General features: G+C 36.2%; 1 protein-coding gene and 1 non-coding gene across 9 annotated transcripts in view; one reads left to right on the forward strand and one right to left on the reverse strand.

Moving 5' to 3' along the window:
• CCSER2 (coiled-coil serine rich protein 2) overlaps positions 1-20,410 on the reverse strand; it is a 222,862-nt gene that overhangs the window by 53,172 nt on the left and 149,280 nt on the right. For all 8 annotated transcript variants that reach the window (XR_006786035.1, XM_045841932.1, XM_045841927.1 and 5 more), the window contains one exon: positions 1,882-1,965. Coding sequence is in view for 7 of the 8 variants with exons in the window: in XM_045841932.1 (XP_045697888.1) it covers positions 1,882-1,965 (84 nt within the window). In the remaining variant the exon portion in view is untranslated. The remainder of the gene's footprint in view (positions 1-1,881; positions 1,966-20,410) is intronic.
• Positions 12,615-12,724, forward strand: LOC123821228. Its single transcript, XR_006786079.1, has one exon. It is a non-coding gene; the product is annotated as a U6 spliceosomal RNA (small nuclear RNA).

A 20,410-nucleotide genomic window follows, 5' to 3' on the forward strand; every position in this document is an offset into this window, starting at 1 on the left:
GCCAGAGATGAGCAGGCGAACTGCATTGTTCCCTCTCTGGCCCTTCCCCCATAGCAGTACCGCAGAGCAGCAAAGACGGGTGCCCTGCCCCATTGAATGCCTAAGGCCCCACCCCCTTACAACTTATCAGGTATACCAAGACAAAGAAATATGGCCCAAATGAAAGGACACAGCAAAATTCAGAAAGAGAACTAAGTGATGAGGAGACAGACAACCTATCTGATGGAGAATTTAAAGACTTGGTAATCAAAATGCTCACAGAACTGATTGAGCTTAGTCAAAAACTGAAAAAACAAATGAAAGATACCCAAAATGAAATAAAGCAAAATATTCAGGGGACCACAGTGACAAGAAGGAAACCAGGACTCAAAGCAACAATTTGAAACAAAAGAGAAAAATAAACATCCAACCAGAATGGAATGAAGAAACAAGAATTCAAAAAACGAGGAGAGACTTACAAATCTCTGGGACAACCTGAAACACTCCAATATCCGAATTATATGGGTGCCAGAAGGAGAAGAACAGCAGCAAGAAATTGAAAACTTATCTGAACAATGAAGGAAAACTTCCCCAATGTGGCAAATGAAACAAGACTTCCAGGAAGTCCAGGAAGCGCAGAGAGTCCCAAAGAAATTGGACACAAAAAGGAACACACCAAGGCACATCATCATTAAGTTACCCAAGATCAAAGACAAAGAAAATCCTAAAAGCAGCAAGAGAAAAGAAGACAGTCACTTACACAGGAGTTCCTATAAGGCTATCAGCTGATTTCTCAAAAGAAACCCTCTAGGAAAGAAGGGGCTGGAAAGAAATATTTGAAGTCATGAAATGCAAGGACCTACATCCAAGATTCCTCTATCCAGCAAAGCTATCATTTAGAATGGAAGGGCAGATAAAGTGCTTCTCAGATAAGGTCAAGTTAAAGGAGTTCATCATCACCAAGTCATTATTATATAAAATGTTAATGGAACTAATCTAATAAAAAGATCAAAAATATGAACAATAAAATGACAACAAACTTGTAACTATCAACAAATGAATCTAAAAGAAAGAAAAACAACAAAAACAAACACTAAGCAAACAACTAGAACAAGAACAGAATCAGAGAAATGTACATCACACAGAGGGAGTTCAGGGGGGAGGGGGAGGGGAGGAATGGGGGGAAAAGGTACAGGGAAGAAGAAGCATAATTAGTAAGCATAAAATAGATGGGAAGAGATAAAAAATGTTATAGGAAACAAGACTCAAAGAACTTATATGTACAAAACCCATGGACATGAACTAAGGGAGGGAATGCTGGAAGGTTGGGGGTCAGGGTGGAATGGGGATAAAGGGAGAGGAATTGGGAAAACTGTAATATAATCAGTAAAAAATACTTAAAAAAGAAAAAGGTTAACTAAAAATAGACCTAAAGATGAGAATTGTTTAAAAAAGTGTACTTTCCCTAAAATGTCCCTGCATAATTATATTTTTAAATGGGGAAAAAATCTCTTTTTCACTATAGTTTTTCAGTGTTGTGATATGATATATAAGAAGTATCTGTTAATCATTTTAATTTTTATTGGTAGTCATAGTTTTAAAACTATTATTCATAATTATAAAAAAGAATTTTCAAAATTTAATGATATTTAAAATAGAAAGTATCCTGTGCCAGTATCCTGGGTAAATGATTATCCAGCTGATAAATTCAAATTAAAGCCCAACAGGGATATCATTTAAACTTAACCAGGTAGCAAAAGTTAAAAGCAAACTTGTTTAAACTCAAGACAGCAAAGCTAAAGGTTTTAAGACATTTATTAGTAAATGTTTTAATTCTGGTTACTTTACAATTTTGGTAATAAGAAGAATTTTGAAACATTCAGTATGACCACCTAGACATACCTTACATATTTGATCACCATCTTCTGGTTCTGGACTAGATGGTAATGATAGCTGGACATCATGCAATGAACCACTTCCATCATGCTGTCAGAAAAGAACAGAAGTATGAGATTAATACAATAACTATAGGTACGCAAGTCAACCTGAATTCACCCCAGACCAAATGCTAGCATGGTCAGAAAAGAAGATTTTAGAAATCTCCCTTTCATCTATACACTTATAGAAGGAATATGGGAGAGGAAAAAAGAGAGCTAGGAAAAAAGAGAGCTAGGAAAAAGAAAATTTGTGGCAATAAATAACATACTATATGAGTGAGTGAAACAGAAAGCCAATGAAACTTTCAGAGTGGGAAAAGAAATATGAGAAATTTTCTAAAGAATTTTACTGTTCTCTCACCTATAAGAAAACATAAAATACAAGTCAATTAAATCTGCTTTGCTTTCGCTGTGGTGTTAGCAGAATAAAGGAGACAGAAACAGTAATATTAAGTAATGCAGCAAAGCCTGGACACAAAACACATTTGATTAAAAATTATAGACACATGAATATATATTTTGTATCTTACATTACATCTAAGAACAGGAAAAACTAATTTATGGTGTTAGAAATCAGAAAACCAGTGGCTGACTCAGAGGGAAGTGGTTACCAATGGGAAAGGAGCACTAAGTAACCTATCAGGATGATGGAATGTTCTATGACTTGACTATATGGTGGTTACAAGAGTACGTATTAGCAAAATTCAAGCTGTATACTTAAGATTGGTACACATTCAGCAGTTTACTGTATCTAAGCTATACCCTCAATAAAAAAATGTTTAAAAACATTATACTTTCTGTCTTTAAACACAATAAAAAAAATAATAGGACAATATTAAGTCCTACGCCTTCCCAAATGGGAAAAAACAGCTAAGAAATGGCAGGTTCATTTCTTAGGGTTTTCAGGAACACATGGACATGAAGGACACATGGACAAAACCAAAGAGGGTAGGATCAAGGATGGGAAGTAGGGATGGCTGGGATGGGAGTGAGTGGCGGGGGTAAAATGAAGACAACTGTACTTCAACAATAATAAAAAATGTGAAAAAAAAAAAAGAAAAAATAGTCATTGCAATTTTTAAAAATTGGTGTAAGGAAAGTCTTGGCCCTGTGCAAAAGGAAGGATCAGGAAAATTAAGAAGAACTGTGACTCAGTATCATTTTCAAGGAAATACATTTTCTTAAATTTCTTGAAAAAATTATGTAACATTAACATGTTGCTTGGTATTATTTATAACTAATTACTATAAATAATTCTCTGTAAGGGCTGAAAAAATCTTATACTGGATAATCTCCTCAGTCACTGATTATGTCTTATTGCCACTATAGAAATATACTATTCTATAATAACCAACTTGGAAAAAAACTGCAATTATGAATAGTTGGAAACAACTGGGAATAAGAATTATATTTAAAAAACAAAAAAGAAATGCCAGGTTCAAGAATTCACAGACAACCACAAGAAAGATGAACCAGTGAAGAATATATCAATATCCGGGTGATGATCAAGAACTCAGCCACTAACCAAACCAGTATAACTCCAGCTTGGCACCTTGTTTGTTCAGACAGCATCTTGCTGCCGTGGGGAACCCACTGAGTCAATAACCTTCAAGGAACAATACCACTACAATCTTTCTCAGACATATTTGTCCTCAAGGAAATCTCCCAGACCATGGAAATATCTTGCATCAAAACAATAGTGCTAAAAAAGGAGACATAAGCATGTAGGTAAATTTTTTTCATATATTTTATTGATTATGCTAGTATAGTTGTCCTCTTTGCCTAATTTTGTGAAATTCTTACACAAAATTACAGTTCATCCTTGAACAAGATTTGAACTGTACTAGTCCACTTATATGTGAACTTTTTTCAGTAAAAACTGTAAATGCATCTTCTCTTCCTTATGATTTTAACATTTTCTTTTCTCTAGCTTACTTTATCGTAATAATACATTCTGTAACATATATAACATATATGTTAATCAACTGTGTTATCTCTAAGGCTTTTGGGTCAACAGTGGGCTATTAGCAGTTAAGTTTTGGGGGAGTCAAAAGTAATACACAGATTTTCAACTGCATGGGGTGTCAGTGCCCCAATACACGCACACTCAATGGTCAACTTTTTACGTAAAAGAGTTAACCCAAGCACAGGTGTTACACAAAATTAACTCAAAATGAATCACAGAAATATAACATACAAGACTAAAATTTCTTGAAATAAAAAAGTAGAAAAACTGCATGACTTTGTGTTTGCTGATTTTTTAAAATATATTTTATTGATTATGCTATTACAATTGTCCCATTTCCCTTCACTCCCCTTCACCCTGCACACCCTCTCCCACCAACATTCCCCCATTTAGTTCATGTCCACGTGTCATACTTACAAGTTCTCTAGCTTCTACATTTCCCATACTATTCTTACCCTCCCCCTCTCTATTTTCTACCTACCATCTATGCTACTTATTCTCTGTATCTTTTCCCCCTCTCTCCTCCTCCCACTCCCCTGTTGCTAACCCTCCATGTGATCTCCATTTCTGTGGTTCTGTTCCTTTTCTAGTTTTTGCTTAGTTTGTTTTTGTTTTTGTTTTAGGCGTGGTTGTTAATAATTGTGAGTTTGCTCTCATTTTTACTGTACATGTTTTTTATCTTCTTTTTCTTAGATAAGTCCCTTTAACATTCCATATAATAGGGGCTTGGTGATGATGAACTCCTTTAACTTGACCTTGTCTGGAAAGCACTTTATCTGCCCTTCCATTCTAAATGACAGCTTTACCGGATAGAGTAATCTGAGATGTTAAGTCCTTTCTTTTCATGACTTTGAATACTTCATTCCCGGCCCTTCTTTCCTGATGAGTTTCTTTTGAGAAATCAACTGATAGTTTAATGGGAACTACTTTGTAGGTAACTCTCTCCTTTTCTCTTCCTGCTTTTAAGATTCTCTCCTTATCTTTGATCTTGGCTAATGTACTTATGATGGGCCTTGGTGTGCTCCTCTTTGGGTCCAACTTCTTTGGGACTCTTTGAGCTTCCTGGAAGTCTATTTCCTTCACCAGATTGGGGAAGTTCTCCATTATTTTTTCAAATAAGTTTTCAATTCCTTTGCTCGTCCTCTTCTCCTACTGGTATACCCCATGTGATTCAGATGTTGGAATCTTTAAAGTTCTCTTGGAGGTTCCTAAGCCTCCCCTCATATTTTTGAATTCTTATTTCTTCATTCTGTTTTGGTTAAGTGTTTACTTCTTCTTTTTGGTCCAAACCATTGATTTGAGTCCTGGTTTTCCTTCTGTCACTGTTGGTTCCCTGTATATTTTCCTTGATTTCACTTTTCATACCTTTCACTTTTTCCTCTATTTTGTGACCACACACAACCAATTCTGTGAGCATCCAGAGTACCAGTGTTGAACTGCACATCTGATAGATTGACTACCTCTTCAGTGCTTATTTATAGTTTTTCTGGAGCTTTCATCTGTTCTTTCATTTGGGCCATTTTTTTTTTGTCTCAGTACACTTGTTACGTAGTAAGGGGTGAAGCCTTGGGCATTCTCAGGGCAGTGTAATCCACGAGGCTGCTTTGTGGTGCTGTATGGGGGGGAGGGGTCAGAGAGGGAACAGTGCTGCTTGTTCAGCTCTCTGCTGGCTTTCAGTCACTCCCACTGCTACCCACAAGCAAACTGGGCCCACCTGGTGCTGATTCCTGGGTGGGTGGTTTTGTGTACATTCTAGGATACTGTGGGTTTCTCCAAGGAACTTTCCTGTGAGGCTGGGAGTTTCTCCTACTGCCTCAACCCTCAGAGGTTTTATCAGTCTGAGGTTTTGAGGCTTTATTTCCCTGTGCCAGAACCCTGAGTTGTGCAGTCTGTCTCACTCCCCATTTGTTCTTCCTAGTCTATCCACACAGTAACGTTGGACTGCCTGGTATACCAACTGCTGCCTCGCCTGCTCCATCAGCTTCTGCTTTGCTGTCAGTCCTCTCCACTTGGCTGCCCATCTCCACCCCTCCTACCAGTCTGTACAAATGTTTCTTCTCTAACTCCTTGGTTGTGGGACTTCCATACAGATTGATTTGCTGTCGGTTCTGGTTGTTTTTTATTTTTCAGTTTGTTGTTGTTCATCTTTTGGTTGTGCAAGGAAGCAAAGTAAGCTAACCTATGCCTTCATCTTGGCCGGAAGTCTGGCATGCAGGCCATTTTGTTCTTTATGTATTGTGCTGTATACCTGCTAAATCAGAATCTCTAGGGATGGGGCCTGGGAATGTGTATACAGAAAAGTTCAATAGGCAATAATGATTGACAGTGAAGAATAAGTGTTTGCCAAATTTCCAACATAGATAAATTACATTTTTATTGGTGATGTCACGTGGATGTTCAGAATTTGACTTGAGAAGGGAGACAATAATCTAAAGAATAACAAATGTTCTCAGAACACTACCTTAAAAATATTTTTTCTTTTTTAAAAAAGAAAAACTTTACAAGACTCATGTCAGTAAAAAAGATCATCTCTGTTGTAAATGCTTTTATATATAAAACCAGGGATAGGCCTACATACAAGTATATATTTGAGAAAACAGGGACTTTAAAATTTGACTTACTTCCAAACATCAATATTTCTCTGCCTGCTGCAAAGCAGGAACCTCAAGGAATGAGTGATATACAAACACACATCACTTTGCCTTGGACATGGGTATACTTGTGGGAACTATGCAGCAAAACGGGAAATATAAAACATCAATTTTCAGACCCCAGCTAGAAGGCTCAGTTACTTGGAGCATCATCTGGTATACCAAAAGGTCACAGATTCGATTCCCAGTCAGGGCACACACCTCGGCTGTAGGCTGTTCCCAGCCAGAGCAAATAGGGAGGCAACTGATCAATATTTCTTTCTCTCCCTTTTACCTTTAATCTCTCTCTAAAATCAACAAACACATCCCATGGGAAGGATTTAAACAAAAAAATCAGCTTTCAGGGTGAAGGGACAAAATAGGGAACTCAGGGATACACATAACACCAGGCAGATCAAGAAGTAACAGGGACACAAGGATGGTACAATATTTGCAAGTCAATAAACATAATACACCACATACACAAAAGGAAAGACAAAAGTCACATGATTATATCAATGAATGCTGAAAAAGCATTTGATAAAATACAGTATGCATTATGAAAAAAAAAAAAAAACTAGGCAAAGTGGAAATAGAGGAAGACTACTGCAACATAATAAAGGCCATATACAAGAAACCTACAGCAAGCATCACACTCAATGAGCAAAAACTAAAAGCTTTCCCACTAAGATCAGGAACAAGACAAAGATGTCTACTTTCGCCACTTCTATTCAACATAGTATTGGAAGTCCTAACCACAGCAATCAGATAAGAAAAAGAAATAAAAGGTACCCAAATTGGAAAGAAGGAAGTAAAACTGTCACTGCTTGCAGATGACATGATAATGTAACATAGAAAACCCTATAGAATCCATCAAAAAATACCTAATAAGTGAATTTAGCAAAAGAGTGGGATACAAACTCAATATTCAGAAACTGAAGGCATCTTTGTACACCAACAAAGAAACACCAAAAACAGAAAACAGGAAAAAAAGTCCCATTTGCTATAGCAACAAGAAAAATAAAGTACTTCGGATGAACCTATCCAAGGAAGAAAAAAACCTGTACTCAGAAAACTACACAACAGTCAAGAAAAAAATTAGGGAAGACATAAATAAATGGAAGGATATACCATGTACATAGACTGGAAGAATTAACAGCATCAAATTGTCCATACTACCCAAAGCAATTTATAGATTTGATGCAATCCCTATTAAAATACCAATGACATATTTCACAGATATAGAACAAACATTTCAAAAATTTATATGGAAATGTAGCAGGGTGTGGGCAGGCCCCCCCCCCCAGAGGGTTACATAACAAGGCAGAGAACTTGGGTGTCCAGAAAACATAAAAATATAGGATATCCCCATCCCCACAAGTCTCAGCTGGGGAATAGGACGCATGGCATAGGGCCATTGGGAGTTATTCTTCATATCAACAGTTGGCCAGCTTCATACCTGATATGCAAAATGGTTATTTTACATGTCTATAACAGGAAGCTATCTTCATGGATATGTTAAGTAGCTTTGGCCATGCTTTGAGCCAGGAAAATGGGCATGACTTTAGCCCATGATGTAACTGGGAGTCAGCTTCCCTTTACAGCACTTGTGTGAGAGCTTGGGGATGGTTTACTCCATACCATGGGACCACGGCTGCCCAGAATTACTATGGCAGCCCAGAAAGACTGAAAAAAAATACAGGAGTGCTGGCAGGTGTAGCCAATTGTGGGAGGAGCTGGAAAGGGGGTTGCAGAGGAAGATTCGCTTTGGGATTTAAATCCCAGGAACAGCAGCCATATGGGGGCTAACTATGCAATTTTGGGGCTCCTGTTACCACATGGTGTAGGAAGCAGGAGAGCAAGATATGGCAGACATCCAGAGATCTCTCTTAGCAGTTTGGAAGAATGCAGGAGAGACAATGCAGGACTAGAGATAGAGACAATGCAGGACTAGAGATGGAGACAGTGTGAGACACCTTGCAGGGAAGGAAATAGGTGAAAGGACTCTTGTTGGTGGGCCATGAGAAGGGGCCTCGTGGGTTTGGATTAAGAAATGGACATCACAGTGACACAGCTTATGGTGCTGGGAACAGTGGGAGGTCTGCCAGCAGAGCACAGAATACTGGGAAGAACTGGGAGCTAGCCAAGCATGGACTTATGTTTTTGTCCTGAGATACGGTACCCCTGACTGGCCTGCCAGGGCAAAGGGGGTAATGAAGAACTGTGTGTAGATGTGTTTTAAGGGACTTTGAAATTTTAATGAAGACATTAAGTCATTACTCTAATTCTGGATAATAATAATATAATAGTCTTTTGAATAAACAGTTCCTTTCCTTTTCACCAATCTGTGGCATTGAGAGCCATAATTCCACTTCCCTGGAGGTGGGCAAAGAATCCACAGTGACAGAGGGTCCCTGTAATCCCATGCCCGTTCTATAACAGAACAATAAATGATCCCAAAAAGCTGCAGCAATTGAGAAAAAAGAACAAAGTAGGAGGGATCACAATACCTGATATCAAACTATATTACAAGGCCACAGTAATCAAAACAGTCTGGTATTGGCAAAAAATCAGACACATAGATCAATGGAACAGAATAAAGAGCCCAGAAATACAACCAAGTCTCTATGTTCAATTAATATTCAACAAAGTGCGCAGAAGCATAGAATGAGTAAAAATAGCTTCTTTAAAAAATGGTATTGGGAGATCTGGTGGAAATGCAGACTGGTGCAGCCACTATGGAAAACAGTATGGAGTTTCCTCAGAAAACTAAATATGGAACTGCCTTTTGACCCAGCAGTTCCACTGCTGAGATTATACTGTAAGAATTCTGAAATACCAATCCATAAGAACCTATGTACCCCAGTGTTCACAGCCACATAATTTACAATCGCCAAGTGCTGGAAGCTACCTAAGTGCCCACCAGTAAATGAGTAGATCAAAAAACTATGGTACATTTACATGATGGAATATTAGGCAACAGAAAGAAAGAAGGCACTCCTACTATTCTCAACTGCATGGATGGAACTGGAAAGCATTATGCTAAGTGAAATAAGCTAGGTGGTGAAAGACAAATACCATATGATTTCACCTATAAGAGGAACCTAATCAACAAAACAAATAAGCAAGGAAAATATAACCAAATATATTGAAATAAAGAACAAACTGATAGCAACCAGAGGGGAGAGGGATAATGGGGAAAAACAGAGGAAGGGTCATCAAGAACATGTATAAAGGATACATGGACAAGGCCAAAGAAGGGTGGGATCCAGGGTGGGAGGTGTGGTGTGGGCAAAAATGGAAAACAACTGTACTTGAACAACAATTTAAAAAAAGAAACAAAAACAGAACTCACGTTAAGACTACAATCAAAGGTAGCAAATTAGAATTTGTAGCCTCAACCCAACCAGACTGTTTGCCTGCTTATCAACAACAACAAAAAATCAGTATTTTCCATAGCATTTAAACAAGGCCCAAAATTACTAACATACAAACATGCCAAAATAACACAGGAATGGGAATTAATTTGAAAAAGAATTTAATAGAGCTATTACAAAAATTCTCCAAAAGGGCAAATTCTTGAAGGGAATGAAAAGAGAAAGTCTCAGCAAAGAAATAACACATAAAGAGAAAACAAATTGAAATTTTAGAACTGGTAAGATTTCATAACCAAAATTTAAAATACACTAGATGGACTAAATACCACCATCTGAGATGATAGAGTGAACGTGAAGGTAGATCAACAGAAATCATCCAATCTGAACAATGAAGAGAAGTAAAGGTTGGCAAAAAAACCCCAAAAACAAACAAAAAAAAACCCTTACAAACAAATCCCCCCAAAACAGAGCTTGCTAAGAAAAACATAATCCATTAAAGAAAAAATGGATACACAAATCTCAGGTTTGGTAAAAGACATTAACCATATTACTCGAGAAGTTCAATTTAAAAGAACAGAAAATAAAGTATATTCTCTGAACATGAGGGAATTTAATTAAAATTAATCAATAACAGAAGGATAATATTCAAACACTTGGAGAGTAAACAAGAAACTTCTAAACCCCTGGGTTTAAAGGAGTCTCCAGGTAAACAAAAAAATATTTTGAAGGAAAATGAAAACACCACATATCAAAATTTGTAGAATGCAACTAAAGCAGTGCTTAGATGGAAAATTACTTGATGAGATTTTTTTTTAAAAGTGTTAAATCACAACTGTAGCAAAATAAATCCAGAACAAGCAGAAAGAAAATGATAAAGAGCAGAATTTAATGAAACTGAAAATCCAAGAAACAGAAAGAAATCAATAAAACCAAAAATAGGTTCTTTGACAACTGCAATGACTCTAGCAAAACAGCCAAAGTGCAAAAGACGCAAGGCACAAATCACACACTTATCAAGATACAGGGATATCATTACAGATATTTCAGGAATTAAAAACAAGGAAAGCAATACTATGAGTGACTCTAAACACACACATCTGACAATTTATATGAAATGAACAAATTATTCAAACACCATAAACAATCTAAACAATCTAAAATGAAACAACCTGAGTAGATTTATGATTAGTAGAATGAACTCATAGTTTAAGCTTCCATAAAAAAAATATTGAAGCCAGATATTTTCCTGGCAAATTCTTCAAAATTTAAAGGAATAATACACAATCTTAGAGAAAACAAATCAAATTATTAAATTATAAAATTACTCAAATCAATGAATGGGGCCAACATTTCCCTCAGTATAACAAGACTATAGATCAATCTCTCTCATGAACAGAGACACAAAAGACATTAACAAAATATCTGTGAACCAAATTCAACATATAAAAAAAGGAAAAAATGAGAACAAATGGAGTTAGTTGATGCTGGGAATGCAAAGTTGGTTGAATAATCAACAAATAATGAAATTTACCCTATTAAGAGACAAATAATTGATATGATTATCTCAATAGATACAGATAAAGTTGCTGAAAAAATTAAACATCTACTCATGATAAAAACTCAACAGCAAAGTAGGAATAGAAGAGAACCTGTTCAACCTGATGAAGTCCTTCTAAAATATCCTATAATTAACATATTTAACAGTAAAAGACAAGGTTTTACCCCTAAAAGCAGGAACACGACAATCCTATTCACTCTTGTACTACATTTTCTAACTTTAATAAAGCAAAGAAATAAAAAAGATGGACAAAGAGGAAAGGAAGAAATAAAACTATCTCTAGTCAGACATTTTAATTTTTGTTGTAAAAAATCCTAAGTATTTACATTAATATTATTAGAATTAATACATGATTTAAGCAAAGTCCCAAGATACAAAAATATACATATATAGTGAATATACAAAAATCTACTATTTATAAAGTACAACTGAAAATTGAAATTAAAAAAAAACTGCAATAAACCTAAATCCACAAAACCCTAAGCAAACAAAAAACAAAAAAAATCAAAATCTAAAATTAAAATTAAAAAAAATACATAGTTAGCTACAAATCTAATAAAATACCAGGTCTGTCTAGAAAAAGTCCAACCATCGTTAACATAACAAAAACAGTTTGCACGACATAGATGTAACCTTACAGCCAAGGAGAATGGACTGAAATGCACATGCATGAACAATGATAACTTCACTGTACTAGTCAGCGGGGGCAGAAAACATTGTTGAGTGAGCATGTGTACTGTATGGCCATTGCCTTCATAATGACTGAGGGAGTACAGAAACGAAACTGCATCAAATCTTGTGTTAAGCTTGAACAATGCTCCACAAAAAGTATTCAGATGATTCAGAAGGACACAAGTATGGGCAACTGATGACTGACAGCTTCGTCATACCCCCTCACCCCCACATGCATCACATCTTGTGTAGTTTTCTGACAAGACATCACATCACCCGAGTGACTCAGGCCCCTAACCTCATTACCTCAACTGTACATAGTTGCCAAAAATCCTAATTCCATCTTTCAAAATATTTGTTCCATCATTTATATACCTGATAAAGGACTCATATAAATATATAAAGAACAAAAATTGATATTAAAGCAAAAGTTTTTAATGGGCCAAAGATCAGACACTTCACCAAAAAGATATACAAATGGCAAATAAGCATATAGTGCTCTTTTAGGCAGCACATATACTAAAATTGGAATGATACAGAGAAGATTATCATGGCCCCTGCACAAGGATGACACACAAATAAGCATATAAAAACATGCTAAATATAATTAGTTATTAGGCAAATGCAAATTAAAACCACAGTAAAATACCACTGCACACCCAGGAGAAAGGCTTTGAAAAATACTGTCAATACTAAGTACTGGGAACCAACCTGCCCGGTTTCAGAAGCTGTAAACCCTCCATGGCTAAGGCTGAGTGAGCAACCTTCAGACCATAAGCCACTAAGGAGACAAAGCTTATCTCCCTGGCAGGAGCACCACTTCTGCTCCTTTTTCTTCACCCTGCCTGGCCCCCAATGCTTGATCAGTTAGCCAATGATGGGTAAGATTCCTCAAAGGAGGGACGACCTAAGACAGGCACGGTCATGGGGAAGCCCCAGGGAAGGACTTGGGGGGCTACAGCAAAAGGGGGTGATGGACCCTCGCCCCTTGGCTTTGACATAGCCTGAGTACTCATTCTGTCTGCCAGAACTCTCCTAATCTCTTGGCTGCCTTAGTTCCCCTGCCTGACTTAAGCCTGAAACAATGACAGTAATGAGTACAGCCCTGTGCTGGAAAGGGCAGGTTCCCTGGTTGACCAGGCCTACGAAAGAATATGTAAAATCCCATGAAGCCTACTTTGCTAGCACACTCAATGTAAATAATAAGGGTCCAACCATAGAATGAGTTTGTTTCCCCCAAGTGTTATGGCCCTTTAGCTAACAGACCCTGACTCAGAATAAGCCCTCAGAGTTCTTTAAATGTTACCTATTGTTTGATCATTACTGCCTGATAATGACTGATGAACTTTATGTATGCCCTGTATTCCTACGCAAATAAACCCAATAAAAGCCCATTGAGAAACAGGCTCCTGGCCCTTCTCCTTCAAAAGATTGGATACCTTTCCTCCCCAAGCAGACAGATAATGTCTTGGCAGATTTAATCTCATCCCTGGGGGGGGGGTGGGCGCACTTTGGGCAGAGGCCCCCCCCCACAGTAGTATCCTCCTAGAAATTCACGCTAACCCAGAACTTGTGAACGTAACCTCATTTGGAAATAGGATCTTTGCAGATGTAATCAAATTGAGGTCATCCAACATGCCTGGACTCCTTATGAGAGAGAAATTTGGACAGAGACACACAAGTCATACAAAGATCGTAAGGGGGCAGAGATTGGGGTAATCTTAAACATTAAGATGGGGGCACAGATTGGAGTAATGCATCTACATACAGGCCAAGCAATGCCCAGGACTGTCAGCAACCACCACTAGAAATTAGAGAGGTAAGGAAGATTCCTTTCCTTCAGACTTCAGAGAGTGCATTGCCCTAAGAACACCTTAATTTCATTATTTCCAGTCTCTACAACCATGAAAGAATACTTTTCTGTTAGTGGCACCCAGCTTGTGCGACCCTGTTATGGAAGCCCTAGAAAACTAATATAAGAACACCAACAAATAATTAAAGCAAACAAAAAGAGAAATTCTAGATAAATTTCAATTAGAAAAATAAAACTGGTATAATAATATTATAAAAAGGTAGACAAGGTAGAATTAAAGAATAATATAAGGATAAACAAAGACTTTAATTAGTGATCAGAAGAACAATCTACCAAGATGTACCACTCATAAAAATTTATGTAATTTATACATAAATGTACACAGTAAATTTATAGATTTACTGTAATATATATAGTAGTCCCCCTATATCAGCAGGAAATATGTTCTAAGACCCCCAGGGATACCTGAAACCACAGATAGCATTGAACCCTATATACAGGGGCAGGTAAAAGTAGGTTAATAACAATAATAAATATACTAATTAATAAATAAATAATAATATAAGAATAAATTCTATGTTTCAAGTACTCATAACTGTAAGCTGACTTTTACCTACCCCAGACAGTATTCTTTCCTATACATAGCTATCTGTGATAAAGTTTAATTTATAAATTATGCACAGTAAGAGCTTAATAACTAATAATAAAATAGTTGTTAAATAATAAAGAATGACAAAAATAATTATGATAAATTGTAATAAAAATTATGTGAATGCAGTTGCTCTCTCTTGACATATCTGGAATTTTCCATTTAATATTTTTTGGACTACAATTGACCACAAGTAACAAACTGAGGAAAGTGAAACTGTAGATAAGGGGGTAATACTGTTCTAATAATAGAGCCTGAAAACACTACAACAAAATTCACAGCACTGAAAGAAAAATTTAAGAAATCCATAATTATAGCAGGAAGTGAACTATTCTAAGAAACTCACAGATCAAAGACAAAAATTTAGTAAAAATAAGTAAGATATATACAACACAATTTAAAAGCTTAATATAATAAACATACCGCTAATGGATATATAGATAATATATATTTTATTCAAACAAACATAGCAGTCACAAAAACTGACCATGCTCTGAGCCAGAAGAGGTTAACAAACTATGGTTCATTGGACAAATCTAGCCAGCTGCCTACTTTAATTACAGTCCATGAACTAAGAATAGGTTTTACATTTTCAATGGTTGAATTTCTTAATTTCATATTTCAAGCAAAAATATTTATTATGTGGTCCTTTAAGGAAATGTTTTTGTTGTTATTTTTCCTTTTCTCTGCTTCAGAATACAAAGAAAATATCAATATATTCCAAAGAATTTATATCTTATAGATATTATTCTTTATTATTAATGTGCTAAGATTAGAAATCAATTAAAAGTGAAAGCCCCATACACCAAACCAATATTTTTGAAACTGGAAAAATAATATTCTATATAAATTTATAAGAGCCAAAGACAACTGAAAGTTATTAATGTTTAAGTTAAGTTAAGTTATGATGGATATGCCTCCAAAAAAATCCATCTAATTTTTTTTAACAGTCTAGCAGTCTAGACCTAGGAGATCGAATAGGAAAAAAGCTATTATTTCCATCAACGTGCCAGAGTTTAAAGATCCTGAATATACTCTGTAACAATTAATAACACCATCTCCCCTCCACATAACCTTGGCACTAACCAATGGTAGTATTCTCTATTAAACCTTGACTTAAGTGAAAAGTGTCCAAGGCAAAATTAGAAAACAATTTGAGAAAAGCTTCTTAAAGCAGGAGAAAAAGCCTTAAAATGAAGATAAAACCTTTTTTAAAAAGTCTGAATAACAATCATGCATGTAATATTCATTCTTCACTTTACACATTCTAAGAAGCTAACATTTATTGACCTCTGATAGGCATTGTTTGTTCTAAACATTCTGCATGAATTTAAATGCAAAAATAATACTTAACAACTAAAACACATCACTTTACAAAATATGAGCAATTAACAGTTATCTGATTGTCTAAGTATTCTAGGTATTACTGAGTGAAGTGCTGCAGCAGTTTCTGTAAGTTCTACTTAGGATTTTTGAACTCTGAATGCCGTTAACCTTAAATTAATTAACTCTTCTGTGGCAGCATTTTATCAAATATTCAAAGACATAGATAAGCCTTCCTTTACTCTTAAGGGCATTAGGGGAATATTGTCGGCAAACCATCTTCCACTTTTTTGACACAGCACATAAGTAAACTTTTGTTCTAATAATGTAACTCTTCTATACATATTAACTTGCTGGAAAACCCTATAACAAACTCCACCTTACCCACGTGATTCTTCCAGGCGTTTGTAAAAACTGGGATTTTCCTATGAGTTCCAGAGCTGCTGCAATGGACATGGATATTTGAAATGATAAACAAACCAAAAAAAAAAAAAAATGGCAGTGATGACCAACCTCTGCTGACAAGCATCATCAGTGATGTCAACAAAGCTCCCTTATGTTTCAGGAGGAGAATGTGGTATAGTATAAAACACACTCACAAGAAGCATTTTAGAAAAGGAATTAGAGGAAGGGGAGAGATTGAATTTTTTCATTTTCTTTTCAAAGTCACTTTTTTAAAAACAAAAGTACATGGATAAAAAAAAGAGTGTCATCACACAGACTCTAGAACATTAGCTGAGAATTTTTAAGTAATGTTGTAAAATTCACCTATGAGATTTAAGACCTAATGATTCAAACTACATTTGAGAGGCTTTAAAAAAATCATACTCACAAAGCCTGATTTTACATGAGTACTTCAGAGATGAGGTGATCCTAACAGATGTTTGGAACAAAGACATTTTTAAAACAGAAAAATCTAACACATGTTCAAACTGACTAGAGTGTTGTTATATATGCATAAATGTATAATACAGGGTCAGGCACAAATAACACTACTTTTTTATTGTAAAATCTTTTATTACAAAATCATAAGCATGTAATTCTGTAATGTAACAATATCACACTCAAGCACACCATATGACATTTTAGGTAAAATGTTCAAATTAAAACTATAAATTATTGCACCCATATTATTACCCTAGAAACCACACTCAAGCAGGCATTACTTCAGCCAGACCCTGTATTAAAAGCAAATATTATTTACAAATTTTGTTTGTAAAAATTAAATGTATTTAATTTGTACATATCTGAATCAGGATAGCCTTTTCTATCAGTTTCTTTTAAAGATATCACTGAAAAATAATTAGCTGTAAATTTCTTCTAATTTAGTGAAATTTCTACATATAATAAAAATATTCAACTCCTCCAATATCTAAATTTACTATAGTATAAAACAGGAAACTAGATAATTGCCTCTAGGCTACTAAGTTCTCAACATTTACTTTAAAATCCTTCAGTGTCCAATTGTTTTTTAGTAGATACTTAAGTACGTACTTCTGGGTTTTCTATTCTCTTCTGCACCTCTGTATTTTTCTATTTGTGTCAATATTATACTTGGCTCTAAAGGGCCTCCGTTTTTTTTTTTTTTTTGTTTTAATGTACAACAAACTTTAGTTTTGGTGTTAATAATTTTGGGGTCATATTGAAGAATCCTAAAAATAAAGCTGTTGTAATTTCAGCTAAAATTTTATTACATCTAGAAATAGTACTGGGAAGAACTATAGGTTCCATTCATACACTCAGATGATTACGTTATCTTTGTCCTTTATAACATCATTCTTATAATTATTTAATACTTTAGTGTCCTCCTAGACTATAAGGTAGCTGTCATGGTTACTACATAGTCCATGAATGAAGTAAATTTTTATAATATTTAGTCTTCTTTCAGAACATTTTAAAAAAATCACTTATACAAAGTTTTGTAGGTTTCTTTGTAAAACATTACAAACATATCTTGGCAGATTTATCAATGATTTCATATTTTATTGATGCAGTGATTACTTAATTATTTCTAATTTAAATCTATGATTTCTTATCCTTGGAGTCCTGAGTCTAGTACTGTTTATGTACTAGGACAAGTTTGTTTTGGGGGGACTATGACCCACAAGAAGAACTATATTTTATATCACAACTGAGCACACACACATATATATACATATCTATATATACATAAGTATGTGTTCTTGTGTGTATATTTATATCTAAATAAGGATGGATGATGGATAAGTATAGATATCATATTAAAAACACATTTCACAAAACAGTATATGCCTTTATTACATGTGATGCCCTGTTGGGAACCGCCTTGCCTGGTTTCAGAAGCTGTAAACCCTCCATGGCTAAGGCTGAGTGAGCAACCTTCAGACCATAAGCCACTAAGGAGACAAAGCTTATCTCCCTGGCAGGAGCACCACTTCTGCTCCTTTTTCTTCACCCTGCCTGGCCCCCAATGCTTGATCAGTTAGCCAATGATGGGTAAGATTCCTCAAAGGAGGGATGACCTAAGACAGGCACGGTCATGGGGAAGCCCCAGGGAAGGACTTGGGGGGCTACAGCAAAAGGGGGTGATGGACCCTCACCCCTTGGCTTTGACATAGCCTGAGTACTCATTCTGCCTGCCAGAACTCTCCTAATCTTTTGGCTGCCTTAGTTCCCTGCCTGACTTAAGCCTGAAACAATGACAGTGATGAGTGCAGCCCTGTACTGGAAAGGGCAGGTTCCCTAGTTGACCAGGCCTAAGAAAGAATATGTAAAATCCCGTGAAACCTACTTTGCTAAGAATGCTCTCAATTAAATGATAAGGGTCTGAGCAGGAAATGAGTTTGTTTTCTAAAGTTTTGTAGCCCTTTAGCTAACAGACCCTGACTCAAAATAGGCCCTCAGTGTTCTTTGTATGTTATCTATTGTTTGATCCTTACTATCTGACAATGATTAATGAGCTTTACCTGTGTTCCTGTGCAAAATGAACTCAATAAAAGCCCATTGGAGAAAAGGCTCTTGGCCTTTCTCCTTTGAGAGATCGGCCACCTTTCCTCCCCAAGCAGATCATGTCTTGGTAGACTTATTCTTATCGGTGGCGGCCGGTGGGGGCCCTGAGGGCAGAGCACCTCCACAATGCCCCCTGATAGTTTCCATACTATTCTACTTTATTAAGAAAAAATTATAGGAGTAGACAAAATTTATATCAAAACCCACTAATCAGTTATAATGTGTAATTTTAAGAATGTATCAGGTACAGTACAGAAATTGTCTTCTTTCTTTTGTTAAAAAATATTATTGTTGTTGAAGTACAGTTGTCTGCATTTTCCCCTCACGACTACCCCCCTACCGCCATCCCCATCTCCCTCCCGATTCCTCCCCCCTGTTCGTTTTGTCTATGTATCCTTTATAGTTGTTCCTGACAACTCTTCCTCCCTTCCCCCCCTTATCCCCTCCCCACCTGCCCTCTGATTACTGTCAGATTTTCCTTAATTTCAATGTTTCTGGTTATATTTTACTTGTTTCTTTTGATGATTAGGTTCCACTTATAGGTGAGATCATACGGTATTTGTCTTTCATCACCTAGATTATTTCACTTAGCATAATGCTCTGCAGTTCTATCCATGCCGTCCAAAAGGGTAGGAATTCCTTTCTTTCTGCTGCGCAGTATTCCAACGTGTAAATGTAACATAGTTTTTTGATCCACTCATTGCTGGTGGGCACTTAGGTTGCTTCCAGCACTTGGCTATTGTAAAGTGTGCTCTGAACGTTGGGGTGCACAGGTTCTTATGGATTGGTGTTTCAGAATTCTTAGAGTATAATCCCAGCAGTGGAATTGCCAAGTCAAAGGCAGATCCATTTTCAGTTTTCTGAGGAAATTCCATACTGTTTCCACAGTGGCTACACCAGTCTGCATTCCCACCAACAGTGCACTAGGGTTCCCTTTTCTCCACAACCTCCCCAGCATTTATTGTTTGTTGATTTGTTTATGATGGCCATTCCCACCAGTGTGAAACGATATTTCATTGCGGTTTTAGTATGCATCTCTCTGATGGCTAGTGATGCTGAGCATTCTTTAATGTATCTCTGGGCCTTATGTATGTCCTCCTTGGAGAAGTATCTGTTCAGGTTTTTGCCCATTTTTTTAATTGGGTTTTTTTGTCTTCCTGGAGTGGACTCATATGAGTTCTTTATATATTTTGGAGATCAAACCCTTGTCTGCAGTATCATTGGCAAATATGTTTTCCCATACAGTTGGTTCCCTTTTCATTTTAGTGCTGTCTTCTTTAGCAATGCAGAAGCTTTTTATTTTGATGAGATCTCATTTGTTTATTCTTTCCTTTATGTCCCTTGCTCTAGGGGATATATCAGTGAAAACATTGCTGCATGGAATGTCTGAGAGTTTCCTGCATATGTTTCTTCTAGGACTTTTATGGTGTCACTACTTATATTTAAGTCTTTTTTCCACCTTGAATTTATTTTTGTGTATGGTATAAGCTGGTGATAGAGTTTCACTTTTTTTGCATG

The sequence above is a fragment of the Phyllostomus hastatus genome, unplaced genomic scaffold, assembly GCF_019186645.2.
Source record: "Phyllostomus hastatus isolate PE091 unplaced genomic scaffold, TTU_PhHast_1.1 phas_contig_38, whole genome shotgun sequence".
Classification (NCBI taxonomy): domain Eukaryota; kingdom Metazoa; phylum Chordata; class Mammalia; order Chiroptera; family Phyllostomidae; genus Phyllostomus; species Phyllostomus hastatus.